The 15,214-nt window shown below is 47.3% G+C and overlaps 1 protein-coding gene across 10 annotated transcripts in view; it reads left to right on the top strand.

Annotated features, from left to right (window-relative positions):
• QKI (QKI, KH domain containing RNA binding) overlaps positions 1-3,190 on the top strand; it is a 136,898-nt gene extending 133,708 nt beyond the window's left edge. For all 10 annotated transcript variants that reach the window (XR_004968680.1, XR_004968679.1, XM_036316015.1 and 7 more), the window contains one exon: positions 234-3,190. Coding sequence is in view for 8 of the 10 variants with exons in the window: in XM_036316015.1 (XP_036171908.1) it covers positions 234-250 (17 nt within the window). In the remaining 2 variants the exon portion in view is untranslated. The remainder of the gene's footprint in view (positions 1-233) is intronic.
• Positions 3,191-15,214: the final 12,024 nt, after the last annotated feature.

The following is a 15,214-nucleotide window of genomic DNA, read 5'->3' as shown; positions in this document are numbered from 1 at the left end:
GGGAGAGGGCTCTCCTTCATTTGTTCAAATCATGATGTGAAATTGTCATGATTTTTATTGTATTCTGTAGATGGTGTCAATCAGTTCGTCAGAATTACACATGCTTTTTTTTTTTTATTAGTTGTGATTAGTTTTTCATGTTGTCATTAAGCCGTCACTAGCTGAGACTAATCTCTTCTCTATCTTTTCTTTTCTTTTTTTTTTTGTTTTGTTTTTTGTTTCTAACCACCCAGCCGCCACCGGCAACTAACCTATGACCTTCTGACCTCTGAACTCTTCACCCAATGATGACCTGACCATGCCTGCCTGCTGATCAGTTAACTGGTAATCGCCTTTGCTTGCCTGTCGTCAGTGCAGCGAGCTGAGGCACTTGTCCGTTCGTCTTACCATCTAACCAAACAAAAGACAAAGAAATTGTTGTCCTCCAACTCAGCTTTTGGTTTTTGTTGTTATTTTTTCCTGTTTGGGTGAAAATGGTTCTAGAACCTGCACTGAAGTAGTAAAGCAATAAGGCCCAATTCATCCCACAGCCCTGATCATCTTTCCATGCCCCGCCCTAAGCGAACGGTAAGAAGGCCTCCCTTCTGGAGGGAGGCGGACGGCCCCGAACTACTCAGTGACAGGCGGTTACTGTGAGGGACTTCCTAGGAGCCCTTTCCTCATAGCGAGTCCAGCTCTGAATGTACTGTGTGCTGATGCATCATGCATGAACCTTCGGTCAGGGATGTCAGTGGTGAAGCGATTTCACAAGTATTCAAAATTGGATATGCTGTTTAGTCACTACAGTGCCCTCAAAGGGCAGCATCGCAGCCTTTCATGTTGCCTGCCAAATTGGAAGTATCGGGAGTGTGCCATGAGAGAAAAACTTGAGGAATTTTGAAAAGTAATGCAAAGAACAAAACTGCAACACTATTTTTAAAAAGATAAATATCTGAGTTAAAATTACTGAACCTTTATTTTACAGCTCCTTAAAACATATGAGAACAAGGTACATGCATTATGTGTCACATTACTGGGCAAACTGTTCAAATATTTTTTTTAAACCTCCCTGTATAGAAAAAAAATCATTAAGGATGTAAAAGCCATGCTTGCCTATTTGCTGTATACATGTAATGAAATTGTAGATAAAGTGTAGTGCATTGAAACAAATGAACAAAAAGTAGATACTTTTACTATACAAGGGTGCTGGTGCAGAAAAAATATATATATTTTTGGAAATGTAGCATTTTATACTTTCAAGTGTTATAAAAAAAAAAGAAAAAGAACAAAGAAACCCTTTATTTCATTAAATGATTTTTTCTGGTGGTTGTCAAGAAACAAAAGACCAAAAGAGCCTTTTTGTCTTTCTTTTTTATTTTTTAAGTATTGGAATAAGTCTAAAGAAAAGGAAGTGCCTTATTTTTCTTCATGGTCATTTAGTCAAGTGTCTCGTAAGATCAGCTCCTCCCTCAGAATACAAGTTAATGCATGTTACTCAGTCGCCCAGTATGTGAAAGAAGATGTGAGGGAGACAGATGAGTTGATGGTTTGAATTTTATAATTTTTGCCACTTTACCTTGATACAAATTTGCCAAATCTGATACTGTGAAAAAAATGGATAATTTTTCTAATGCCTGACTCATAAGTTTTGAAACATTCTTTTAAAATCATAATTGATTGCTTTTTATTATTGCAATATTTAATGTTACCCCAAAGGACTCTGAGATAAAAACTGATTTGAACATCAGTTTACAGACAGAATTCGAGCTCTTTTTTTATTTGGAGACGAGGGTGTGTAATTGACCCAGACTTGATCAGACTTCTTTCTGCCACACCAGGTCCCGGGGGCAGTTTCCCCTGCTAGTTTTACTAACCTAATCTGCCCCCACACACACCCTAACACACTTTATTTTAACTTTAAAAGATAGTGAAAAACTAGCATCATTGTGCACATGTACAAGTACTCCAACTACAATCTGAGTTGAAGCTTCCAGTTTCTCATGAAGTTCAGTTAGTGCTGTAGTTGAAGTGGTTTGTGCACAGAGCCTACATCTATCTAAACCCTCAATGAACTGCTCAGTACCAGGCGTGGCAAATATCAAGGGGCAGTGGGTCCCCAGCTCATCAGTCGTCCCTCCTACGTACCTGCACAGTCAAGGTCAGCAACAGCTCAGTGAGCACCGTGGTGACCGGCACCCTCTCTCCCTTGGAACCGGTTCAGTTCATTTACTATGCAATAGACTCATTGTTTTATAGCCGCCAGCTTCCATGTCATGTGCCACTGCTTCGTCTTTCTGTTACACAGACAGTTGTTTTGATTTATTTACAATATGTGCTGTGCCATTTTGATTTTGATTTTGGTTGGTTGGTTGAATAAATTTGCGACACTCAAACACTTGAGGTGATAGTAGTTTAAAAACAGTACCAGTATTTGATCCAGTTTCATCTCAGCTGTGTTATACCTGGACATTTTAGATGTTTATCAAAGGTCTTTTATGGGGAAGAAAGAAAATGTATGAAATAGATGTGTGACATTTATGAGTAAGGTTGGCTCTGAACAAACTTTTGAAAACTTAGTTGAAACAATTTTGGATCAACTAAAAATAAGCATGACTTTTGAAATCTCTGAATGCCTTGGTTCTCAGTATTATCATTCTTTATTGAATTTATTTCTTATTAAAATATGTAGTTTTTAAGACTTTTTTTGACAGTATTATGTAATTTTCTAGCGTGGGTAGATGGGAGTGTCGCTTGTATGTTATCGTACAGCTGACATGTATTTTTGTCTATTCTTTATTATCTTAGTAGTTTCATGCTATGTATGTACCATAACCAACCTATTGCCTATGAGAAACATGTAAGATAATGTATTTACAGCCATTGTTACAAGTTTATAATGTATTTTTCTATCTTGTTTTATATGTATGTTATATAACATTCAAAAAGAATTTTTTTCTTGATTGAGAAAAGGATACAAAATGCAAAATCCACAATTTTGATAACTGAAAATTGCCAATTGTTTTGCAGTACTTTATTATATTGGGTGTCTTGTCTTTCTTGGGCTTTTTAGTTAGCTAATGAATGAATACATTAGATACTTTTGGGTTTTAGTTGGGATTTTACATAGCTTGCGTTTTAATTCTTTGGTTCTTTGCTGTTTCTATTAACCCATGGCATTATTTTAATAAATGTTATAATACCAACCTACTAACTCTGGACTTTGTCTGTTTATTAACCTTTACGTGTTTAATTGAAATAGACAAATAAAGACACAAGAATGTCAAGTCTTTAGTTACTGGACTAACCCTGAGGAACGTGACCACAGATAACACAGCGTGACTTGTGTTTGTGTTTGTCAGCTGACAGTTCCGCACACTACGTTACAATGGCTTTGTTATTCTTTCACTTTGGGGGAGTGGGGGGTAGGTGCCAGTAGAGATGGGAACAGAGTAGCTTTGGTGTGAGGCAGTCTTCTAGTCTTGCCACTTGGCTTTGGGCCTCTGCATTACTAATTCCACACTTTATCTTTTCTTCTCCAGAATAATCACTGTCTGCTCCCAGCATTGAGGGGAAAGAAGTTCATTGTCATGATCTAGCCCAGTGATGGCGAACCTCTGACACGCGTGTCAGAAGTGACACGCAAACTCATTTTTTTGGTTGATTTTTCTTTGTTAAATGGCATTTAAATATATAAAATAAATTTCAAAAATATAAGTCTTTTACTATGGTTGCAAATATCAAAAAATTTCTATGTGTGACACGGCACCAGAGTTAAGTTAGGGTTTTTCAAAACGCTGACACACCGACCTCAAAAGGTTCGCCATCACTGCTCTAGCCCAAGAAACCAGTTTGATTCTTTGTTGAACCATTTCTTGTCATTTCTGCAAGTAGGTAGTGTTATGTTTACATCACAAAGCAAAGAATCTGCTGATGTTTTGTCATTTTAATTGGACACTGGGGGCACTCAGCAGGGGTAAAGCCAGAGGCAGCACAGCTGGATGCTCAGTCCCCAGGGGTCCCTCCCTCCCTCCCTCCTCTGGGTGCAGTCAGAGCTGCACATCAATACAGGAAGTTGAGGGGGGCGGGTTAGGAAACGCGTCAGAAAAGCTATCCATGAATTTCTTGCATGCAAGTCAACTTAAAAAGAGTTATTAAATGTCTCCATGCTTTTCCCAGCTGCAGCCCGGTAAACTGGCCTGTGTTTATGAATCTTTAGTTCAGCCCTTGGAGTGCATTTCTGCTTCACAGATACTGTTACTTTCTTCTGCGAAACATCTCCTGGACAATAAAAAATTCTTAGGGTGAATGTTTACATTCATAAACACGGCTCATTTTTATAAATTACGTTTTCTTTATTGTGAAGTTCTGAAACTTGGGGCTGAAATGAGTCACGTGTTGCAGAAGACATGACTCTACGGGTATGCTTTTCATGCTCCGGCAGTGTTCTCATGTTACAGGCATTCCTTCCCACAGTGCAGGTCGCATGTCACACAGGAGCGTGAGCCCAGGGGACGCAGGCAGAATCCAGAGGGTCGTCCGGTCCCGGAAGCTCAGCGGCTTCTCGTGGGGTGTGGTGGGCGGGCGGCGCTCATGTGCTGGTGCTGTCACTGCAGGACCCGGACAGCATCTGCCCGCTGCTCATACCCGTCCCCGGGGCCGGCGTGACTCCGTGCGGGTTCCCCCCCTCTGCAGCCTCGTCCCAGTCACACTCCAGGGCGCTCTCCGAGGGATCGGGTCGCATCGCCACCTTTCACGCCGGAGAAGTTGTGCGAGGCTGTGGGCGAAGGGGAAAGCATTGCAGACCCGCTTCTGTCCGGGCTGTGATAACGTTAGACACGGAGCCGCTGCCTTACGGTGAGGAGTGCTAGTGTCGCTTTAGTTTTCACTGTTTGATAAAATGCAATAATTGACACTTAAGCTTTCAGTCTAGAAGTTGGTGACATGAGTGTACTTGGTAGTGACGGTGGAGCGCCACATAGACGCTCCCACGCGCCCGCGCGGTCACGGGCCAAGCAGCCGGGGAAGCCCGCTGGGCGTGTGCGGCCACCGGTACGTCAGGTTTCCTCAGTCCGTCCTCGGTGCGTGCAGACCTACATGTTCTAGGGCAGCGGTTCTCAACCTGTGGGTCGCGACCATCGGAAAACACATATAGCATATCAGATATTTACATGACGATTCGTAACAGTAGCAACATTACAGTTATGAAGTAGCCACGAAAATAATTGTATGGTCGGGGGTCACCACCACATGAGGAGCTGTATTAAAGGGCCGCGGCATCAGGAAGGTGAGAACCACTGCAGGGCATCGAGGGCAGGTAATGGGCTCAAGTGGAAATGCCCATCAAATCAAGAGCCCTCTTTACTGGCGAAGCTAACGCTTTAAACGATTCTAAGCTTTCTCCAGTTTGGGGGGAGGAGGAGGGGTGTTTGCTTGTTTAGGGTAAGATGTCTGTCTTTATTCCTTGATAACAATTACTTCTAGTATTGATAGCAAGGGATTTTTTGTAGAATGAAATGTCTGGCTAAATTACAATCTTATTTAATAGCAAAAATTACTTAGAAAACATTTCTAAGTGATACATGAGGTGATTTTTTAACGTTACAAATTCTTGAATACCTTTATTTAAAAGAAATGTTCTCTGTCACATTCATGGTACACAGATGTAGTTTTCCCTGTGGCTTCTTTAACAAAGTCTCCATTGGAATACCTTCGTTCCGCACGAAGAGACGAGCTCGTTGACACTGGTCCTCAATTTAGAATCAAACTGGTTCTCCCACGCGCAGGGCTCTACTGCTGTGTCTGCCGCACTAACTCCGGGCCGGATGGGGCGTGGGGGCCTGGGGGCCGTGGCGGTGCCACCGGGCTTCTGTGGCCTGCAGGGTTGCTGTCCTTTCTAGCAAGATGCCACGCTGTGGGGAACAGCTCGGCTCCCGGGGTAGAATGTGAGGACCTCCTAAAAGGCTGCCTTTTATGGGTGGTGGTGTGGTGGCGAGTAAAAGACGTGGACCTGTGGACATGGTACACGGAGAGGAGAAGTGGAGTGGCTCCTCCCCGGTCCCACGTGCCTGCAGAACCACGTGCGACTGAAGGCGATACCAATAGGAGATCCCCCACCCCCAGCATGTCTGAATCAACACACATGTTCATTTATTGTTTTTATGGGTGCTTTTCCTGCTTAAGCATGAGAACTGACCCTGGAGCTGTAGTATCGCCTCCCTGGCAGGTGTCAGGATGCGTGCCGTCCCTGCGTTAGGGAAAACTCGGCCAACAGACTTCCACGGTGTGCCCAGGGGGTGCGCACCCACGGCGCTACCGTGTCCGGCTGAGGAGCAGACTCGCGTGGGGTTGAGATGCAGGGCAGAGGGAAGGGGCCCAGCACCCCGTGGTGTCTGCGTGGGGAAAGGACTCGTGTCGCCAAGTGCTTGCGCCAGGAGAGTGGGTGGTAGAGCCGTGTCCGCCTTCCTGGGGGGTCTGAGCTCTAAGCTCTGCCTCCTAAGCCCCCATCCTTTGCACACACCCCAGGCCGTTCCTCTCAGAGCCTCACTGGCACCCGAGTCTTCCTGGGCAGCCCCCTCTCCCCACGCTTCTCAGCCTGCGCCTCCGAACACTGAGCTGGAGGCTGAGGCCCTGCCCTCGTGGCTCCCGTCGGAGACTTCTGTCTCCTGCCCTTAACTTAACCAAGTGCTGCCGCCCCCCTCCCCACCCTGCCCAGCTCACCCTGGGACTGGCGTTCCTCCTGTTGGGGTGCAGCCTGTCCTCACCTCCCTGCTCCCCACATGTCTGTGCTCACCTCTCCTGGCCCGTAGTGGAGACTGGCTCTTCAAACACCTGTTGTCTCAAAGGGTTAATGGCTTTCCCCCTGAAAAATCAGTTGAATATGGTTTCTCAATCAGAAGTATTAAGTCCGTCGTGATTTGTACATGCAGGGGCCCGGTGCACGGAATTCATGCAGGGGCCTTGGCGCAGCTCCACCGCTCTGTCCGGAAGGAAGGCCATGTGGTCTCATTAGCATATTACACTTGTTTTATTACAGATTTCATTTGAGTGGAGGCACTAGCTGACTTGGATTTCCTTCCTAATGGAATTTTTTCATAATCTACCTTCTTACCATCACTGGTTTTGTTAGAAAGCAATTAAGTTAATGGAATGTAACACTTGTGTTAAAAAATAGTCCACATCTAAAAGAAAATATTAGTGATAGTGAGTTTGGGATCAAACTTCTCTAAAATGAGATTATTTCAGTTAACTGCTATATTGAGACCACCTTGAAAGTGCCTGTTTTTATGTGCCGCACAAATTTAACCACTAGGGTTGGTAATGTATGCTCCGGCTACGTAATTGCATACTAATGAAAGTCATGGGGGTGGTTAAGAGCAAAATAAGAAAGCATTGCAAGTGAGTCTACGAGTATTGTCTTACAAACGGTTGAAGTTCGCACTGACACATTCATGCTCACACATTTAACCTAGAACTTGTACCGAGCCTGGGGAGGCCGAGGCTCGAAGCCTGAGTTTTAAGTTGCCTCACAACGTGTTCAAACCAGTCAGTCTGTAGAGTTAAAATAGGAAGTAGCTCCGAATACATTTTAGTTAAATGATGTTCATGAGCGACGCTTTTGCCATTGTTTTCCCGCTGAGGTGAAGGGGCATTGAAAAATTATCCCGAGGTTAGCCTAACTCTACATGGTGGGAAAAGGCAAAATGAAGCTAGTGCGTGGGGCGCCGTGCTGGGAGACACCCGAGGTCTGAGATCCAGATTGGTATGTGGGGGAAGACCTAGATTATCCAACAAACCAAATGTACAGATGCCCCAACCTAAACTTACTCCAGCAGCTGGGGTGGGGGGCGGGGGGCGGGGGGGGGGGGTGTATTAGCACTAATGGTGATTTTTGTGTCAAAGGTAACAATGCAGAAACCAGAAAAGTCTGATACTACATCTAGAAGTAGCCTGTCGTCACTCATTGTCCCTGTTCTAAACGAGTTAGATAATTTCCCATTGCCCTTGGAGCTTTCGTAATAAAAGCAGCCTGGCCAGAGAGAAGGAAAAGGGTATGTATTCCAAAGGGCATTGCATTTCCATGGACTTCTGTGAATACTGGGTAAAGAGTGCATGCTGCTCCAGGGACACCCGGACATGGATTCCATTAAACTAATGAAGGCCAGGAGGCTTTGTAAATACGGACTCCTCCTCAGAGGTGCTGCCCTGACTTTTTCTGAACCGCTGCCGCAGTCTAAACGCCCCCCCCATCACACACACACATCACGAGGTCCATCCCAGAGTCCAGAACAAGGTTACTGAGTCACGGGCGTAGGTTGCATCTGATCTAAAAAGAATCACCAGGAGGGGTGACTGCCTTTAATCGCTGAAATACTTCCGTAACATTTTTATAAAACTCCAAATCTGAGTAAATACACAGCAAGCTATGGCCAGAGCTTGAAGAGAGAGTGGCAAGCTCGTGCTACCTCTGTGGCCCCTGAATTCAGAAAAGTACTTTCTTCAAGACGGCATTGAACAGACTAATTGAAAGGAAACAGGAAAGACATAAATTTAATGCAAACAATATGAACTTGAAAATGGAGTTGGTTACCACATCAACTTGCATTCCTTTTTTTTTTTTTTTGCATCCTGTTGGACCCGAAGGTGCTGAAGGGAAAGGCATGTATGCTGCGAGGTCCACATGCACGCTATGGTTATTCGCAGTGAATTGGTATAGTGCCAACGTGGCCATCCCGGTGGGAGCCGGCAGGTCCCAGGGGTGCCTTGAAGTTGCCATACATAGTAGACTCTCGCCTCTCCCAACTGAATTGCTGCCTAAGTTTTGCAAGAGTGGGAATGAGAACTGTGGTGATGAAATTGAAATACTGAGATGCCAGCAGGAAAGGTGTTGGGCAGGCGGAATATTAGCAAGGAATTGTAGTCCAATCACCATTAGGCAAAGGACACTAGAAAGGAGCCCCTGGGGGTCATGTCCGTCATGCACCGGGTGCTACTCAAATGGGCCCCTCGTCCAGCTTAGCGAGCCTGACCCGCTGGACAGGTGCTGGTGATCGGCGGCAGCCAGTGTGCGATGCCATAAAATCAGGAACACAGTTAACAAAAGCAGCCATTTCTCTGCGTATGCAAGGGTGTCACCTGGGCTGCCACGACGGGAAAGCCACGTGGTAAATTAGGTCAACGCTTTCGAGCCAGAAGCCAGGAGGACACATGCTTTGAACAGCTGCGTCCTTCCGAAGCGGCTCCGTTGGTGGCTGACCTGGGAGACTTCGCTGCTGCTACTGATGACCTCAGCGGTGTGGTCGGTGACAGGGAACTTCCAACCAGACAGCTTTCACTTCAGGGTAATGTTTAGCCTCTTCAACATTTACAGAGGTTTTACTGTCACCCTTAAGGCTCTTCCAGCAAAGCTCTAAGAAATTTAAAGGTAAAACATTTGTGAAAAGCCGTAAATGAAAAGCAAGCGTATGAGTTTGCTGTGCGTTTTTACTTTTCAGAGCCACAGCGCTTGCCTCCCACAGTTGCACTGTGGACTCGATTTGCCGAAAGCATCGAAGTGTCTGAGAGCTCGGAGTATTGTAACGCAGAATGCAGACCAGCTTCTTGTTAGGCCTGCCCGCGCTTGTCACAGGCTATAAAGTGTCGGTCCATTGCCCAAGTACAGACTTCAATTCCACATTTACATTGTCACACACCGAGTTAACTGGGAATATGTGAGTTTACAGAGATGCGCTCATATCCTTATTGCAGGTCAAAGCCTAACCCTGACACTAACCAAACCTGAAACCTAATACAGGTCCAACCATAACCCCAAACCTAACACAAACCCTAAACCAAATGCAGGTCCAACCCTAACCCTAACCCTAATGCAGGTTCCAGCCTAACCCTAACCCTAATCTTAATCCTAAATCTAACCCTAACCCTAATGCAGGTCCCAGCCTAACCCTAACCCTAATCTTAATCCTAAATCTAACCCTAACCCTAATCTTAATCCTAAATCTAACCCTAACCCTAATGCAGGTCCTAGCCTAACCCTAACCCTAATCTTAATCCTAAATCTAACCCTAACCCTAATGCAGGTCCCAGCATAACCCTAATCCTAATCCTTTCTGCGCCCCTGGGCTACTCCCCAGTGACACTGACATGAACCCTCTCCTTTGATTCTTGGCCAAGGTCATTGAGAAGAGGGGTTTTATGGAATAACGGGGCCTGGCATTCAGTCGTGATAGCCTCTAGACGCTTTCAGAGTAAGGTTATTCTTCTTAAAGGCGGCTCTGATCTGTGAGAGGACATGTGCCCGGCAGCCTGAAAGGCAGGGCTCCGCACACTTTTCCCTCTGTCCCACAGCTCTGCCTTCCACTGCGATGGAAACCTGCGCTCGATAAATATTCCCGGGGGGCATGGCCTCTTTCCAGCGCTGACCCTGGAGAACTGTGCCCTCAAGCAGGAGACCTGGCCTGGGGCGGCGTGGAGACCTGGCGTCTGAGAGGGCACCGGGTGCCCAGCAGGTGGGAAGCGCACCTGAGCCTGCGTGCAGCCTGCTGGGGGGCGGGTTGGGGGGGGGGGGGCTGTTCCTGCCGCTCGCTCATGTTCTGATCTCCCCAAGGCCTTCAATGGTCACTTTAAGCACCGCTTCATGCACGTTCCTGCGGCCAGGCAGCCAGAGGCTGTCCAGTGTCCATCTCGGAGGGACAGCAGCGTCCTCTGAGCGCCATGGAAACGTTTACAGCCAGAGGAAGGCGCCTAGAGGGCAGCGCCTGCGGTGCTCACAGACCAGCACCCTGGGCCACAGAGGAGGCCTGGAGGGTCGGGGGGGGGGGGCTCGGAAATGACCTCCCCAAGTGCATCCCTGCGCCGTGAGCCCCCGCAGCCCCCACCCTCTCCCGCCTCCTCCTTACCCCCGACAGGGCTTCTCAGAACGTGGGGCGCGTTCACCCAGCACAGACTGCTCGCCTCCGAACACCCCGCCACCTATAAATTGAGCCGAAAACCTTGTTTATTTAACCCAAAATCACTCATAGCGTAATCACTCGGGAGCACAATGCCTCCTGTCAAACAATTGTGAAGGCAGCCTCCTCCCACTGTGTGAGACACAGAATCCGAACGGCGCCCTGTCCAATAGCTGCCTCATCAGTTTGCCTTAAAATGGGCGGACATCAGACAAAAACAAATTCGGGGTGAATTATACAGGCGGCCCTCGGGGCACCTCGGACTCCACGGACGCCGTTTCCTGGTTACGTCGCCATCTCCCATTTAAGAGCTCCGTCATTTCGATGTATGTACATGCGTGCTTCATGTTTTAGTATTTACCACAAGTAAAGGACAGGAATTGTTATCTTTCTTTTACATTGTTTTTACGGTTTCACTCATTACTGCTGTGTGTGTGCTCCATGTGAGTGGCGTAGGCGCTTATGGAGGTGGGTTCCGACTTAAGGCGAAAACCGCGTTATGTCCCGGGAGGAACTGATTTCCACCGTCACCCGAGCCTACTGTATTTAAAAAATGAAACAATAAAACACATCAAGAAAAATAAATGACTATATAAGAAAGAGGGAGATATTTTTATAGGATGACCTACAACAATATAAAAACCCTAAGCAAACAAAAGTGAATAAATCAGGAATTGTTGAAGAAAGCGGCTAATCTCTATAATAGAAAAAGAATTCTTAATTCTTAATAATAGCAATGTACACTGCACAATTAAAAGACACCAAAAGGAAATTCCACTTTAACCGTAACCTTAATCCGAATCCGAACCCGAATCCTAATGCAGGTACAACCCTAACCCTATCCCTAACCCTTACCCTAACCCTAACCCTTACCCTAACCCTAACCCTAACCCTAACCCTAACCCTAAAGCAGTTCCAACCCTAACCCTAACCCTTACCCTAACCGTAACCCTAACCCTAACCCTAATGTAGTTCCAACCCTAACCCTAACCCTAACCCTAAAGCAGTTCCAACCCTAAACCTAACCCTAATGTAGTTCCAACCTTAACCCTAACTCTAACCCTAATTCAGGTCTAACCTTAACCCTAACACTAACCCTAAACCTAACCCTAATGCAGGTCCAAACCTAACCCTAACCCTAACCAAACCCTAATGCAGATCTAACCCTAACACTAATGCAGGTCTCAGCCTAACCCTAAACCTAATCTTAACTCAACCCTAACGCAGGTCTAACCCTTACCCTAATGCAGATCCAACCATAAGCTTAACCTAACCCTAATGAGCGTCCAAACCCTAACCCTAATGAGCGTCCAAACCTACCCTAACCCTAACCCTAAATCAACCCTAATGCAGGTCTAACTCTAACCCTAACCCTAACCCTAACCCTAATCCTAACCCTAACTCAACCCTAATGCATGTCTAACCATAACCCTAACCCTAATGCAGGTCCCAGCCTAACCCTAACCCTAACCCTAATCCTAAATCGAACCTTAACCCTATCCTAATTTTTACTCAAACCCTAACTCTAATGCAGGTACAACCCTAACCCTAATCCAAACACAAATCCAACCATAAGCTTAAACTAACCCTAATACAGGTCCAAACCTAACCTTAACCATAACCCTAACCCTAACCCTAACCCTAACCCTAACCTTAATGCAGGTCCCAGCCTAACCCTAACGCTAATCCTAATCCTAAATCTAACCCTAACCAAATGCCTAACCTTAACCTTCACACTAACCCTAACCCTAATGCAGGTCCACACCTAACAATAAGCGAAACCCTAACCCTAACACTAATACAGGCCTAACCCTAACCATAACCCTGACCTAATAACCCTAACCCTAATCCAAATCCTAATTCTAACCCTAACCATAACCGCAACCCTAACCTTAACCTCAACCCTAACCTTAACCCTAACCCTAAAATTAACCTTAACCCTAACACAAACCCTAACCCTAAACCAAGCCCTGGCCCAAGGACTCACCCTAACCCTAACCCTAACCCTAACCTTCAATCTAACCCTAACACTAATGCAGGTACAACCCTAACCCAAACCCTAACCGCAACACTAATGCAGGTCTAACCCTAACCCTAATGCAGATCCAACCATAAGCTTAACCTAACCCTAATGAGTGTCCAAACCTAACCCTAACCCTAATCCTAACCCTAACCCTAAACCAAGCCCTGGCACAAGGCCTCATCCTAGCCCAAGCCCAAGCCCTAACCCTAACCCTAACCCTACCCTAACCTTCACTCTAAGCCTAACCCTAATCTAATGCAGGTCTAACCCTAACCCTAACCCTAACCCTAACACTAACACTAACCCTAACCCTAATGCAGGTCCAAACCTAACCCTAATCCTAACCGTAATGCAGGTCCAACCTAACCCTAACCCTAAACCTAACCCTAATGCAGGTCCAAACCTAACCCTAGGCCTAATTCTAACTCTAACCCTGACCCCCTAACCCTAACCCAAACCTTAACCCTAACCCTAATGCAGATCCAACTCTAACCCAAACCCTAACTCTAATGTAGGTCCAACCCTAATTCTAACCCTAACCCTAACCCTATCGCAGGTCCAACTCTAATCCTAACCCTTACCCTAACCCTAATGCAGGTCTAACCCTAACTATAACCCTAATCCTACACACACACACACACACACACACACAGAAGGCCAGAGGCTTGTAAAGGCAATTCCCTAAGAAAAACACATTCAGAAGGCTCCTGCCCCAAAAGGAGGGGTCAGGTGGGTTCCCTAGGAAAGGCCTTCCAGAAGTTTCTCCTGTCAGAGCCCATGTAGAAAACTATTGAAGAGTTGACTGGAACCAACTGAGAAGGCTGTTTACAGCCCGAACCCCAGACACTGGGTCAGAGGATAGCAGCAGAGGGGACAATATTTTGGATGTGTTCATAGTCTGCACCACGGGCAGGAATGGGGGGAGTGGAACCTGGGGTCCAGCCATCCGTCCCAGCGCCCACAGCCACCCCTCCGCATGACACCCCTATCCATGAGCCTTGAAGATGCTGGCTCACTCAAGCAGCACTAGAGCCCCATGAGTGTGTTTGTCGCAGAGGTTGCAGATGCGTAATGAGATCCCACGCTATGTCTGTGCAAAGCTCTTCAGAGAGCTGGGGTGACATTGGCTCAGGATTCCACGGTGGTGTTTTCATTAAAGACAGTTTCTAATCACGGGGCGAGCACAGGCGATTAGACAACATCAGTTCATCGTCCAATCCTCGGGAGTAGGCGGGTCAGGAGCCCGTAGAGCTCCCACTCCGGGTGTCGGGAGAGACATCCCCCCGAAGGTGCTGTGACACCCACCTGGGACCCTTGCATTAGCTGTGCACTGCCATGGGGTCAGTGGCTCTGTCCTCGTGTTCCAGGGGATGCTGCTTGGTCAGCACTGGACAGCAGCGCTACGTAAGTCCCCCAGCCAGAGCCGAAGGGGTGGGAGCCAGGCTGCGTGGGTCCCCTGGGTAGCACTTCCTCCCGATGTTAGCTGGCCCAACGTGGAAAGAGCAGGAGCAGGGGCCAGTGCCACGGCCCCACACACGTCAGGGCCCTCTGTGGCCTGGAGAAGTCCCCCGTGGTGTAGAGGCCGGATGGATGAGTGATGTCAGGATGCAGGCAGACCTGAGGTCTGGTGGAAAGCCCATGCATTGGGCTGTTGATAAGTAAGGCCCACGCTTGCTCACATCTTGCTGAGTCCTCCCCATGACCGTTTCAGCCGCACAGTGAGCAGGGCTCTGAGCACTCGCTGTCATCCGCCTTCGCCGACTCCGGGGCGACAGGAGCGCAGGCTCCGCAGAGTCTCAGTGGGAGACGATCTCTGAGGACAGGGCTCCTCCTCTCATCGCTGTGCTTCCCTCCTTCCCTCTAATGCTGCTCGTCCCTCTGACCCACAGCGTCTCTGTGGGCCTTGGACACAGCTGTCTGGGAAACAGCTCAGTGTACGCGCCTTTGGCTGGGGCTTGGGAGTAGGGCCTTGTGGGGTCCGAGCTCCTCTGCTAGGGCTGGACCTCCTTGGACCTGGGAACTGAGAGAAGATGCAAGCAGTGGAGGTATACGGGCCATGCTTTATTGCAGACCAAGCAGCCCTTGCAAACACAGCAGCCCCCACCGGCTGTTCAGCAACACATTTTATACTCATTCAAATAAAAGGGGCTTCTCGCAAAATAGCGACATCAGGGTGGCATAAGACAGAGGGGCACCTGCACAGTGCGAGCAGTAAAACTGTGTGCACGTGTGTGTGGCACAGGGGCCTTGAACATACGGCGTACTCTGG

The sequence above is a fragment of the Myotis myotis genome, unplaced genomic scaffold (genome assembly GCF_014108235.1).
Source record: "Myotis myotis isolate mMyoMyo1 unplaced genomic scaffold, mMyoMyo1.p scaffold_m19_p_7, whole genome shotgun sequence".
NCBI lineage: Eukaryota > Metazoa > Chordata > Mammalia > Chiroptera > Vespertilionidae > Myotis > Myotis myotis.
Note: the sequence above shows the minus strand (reverse complement) of the source record. Positions and strands in the feature narration are given on the sequence as shown.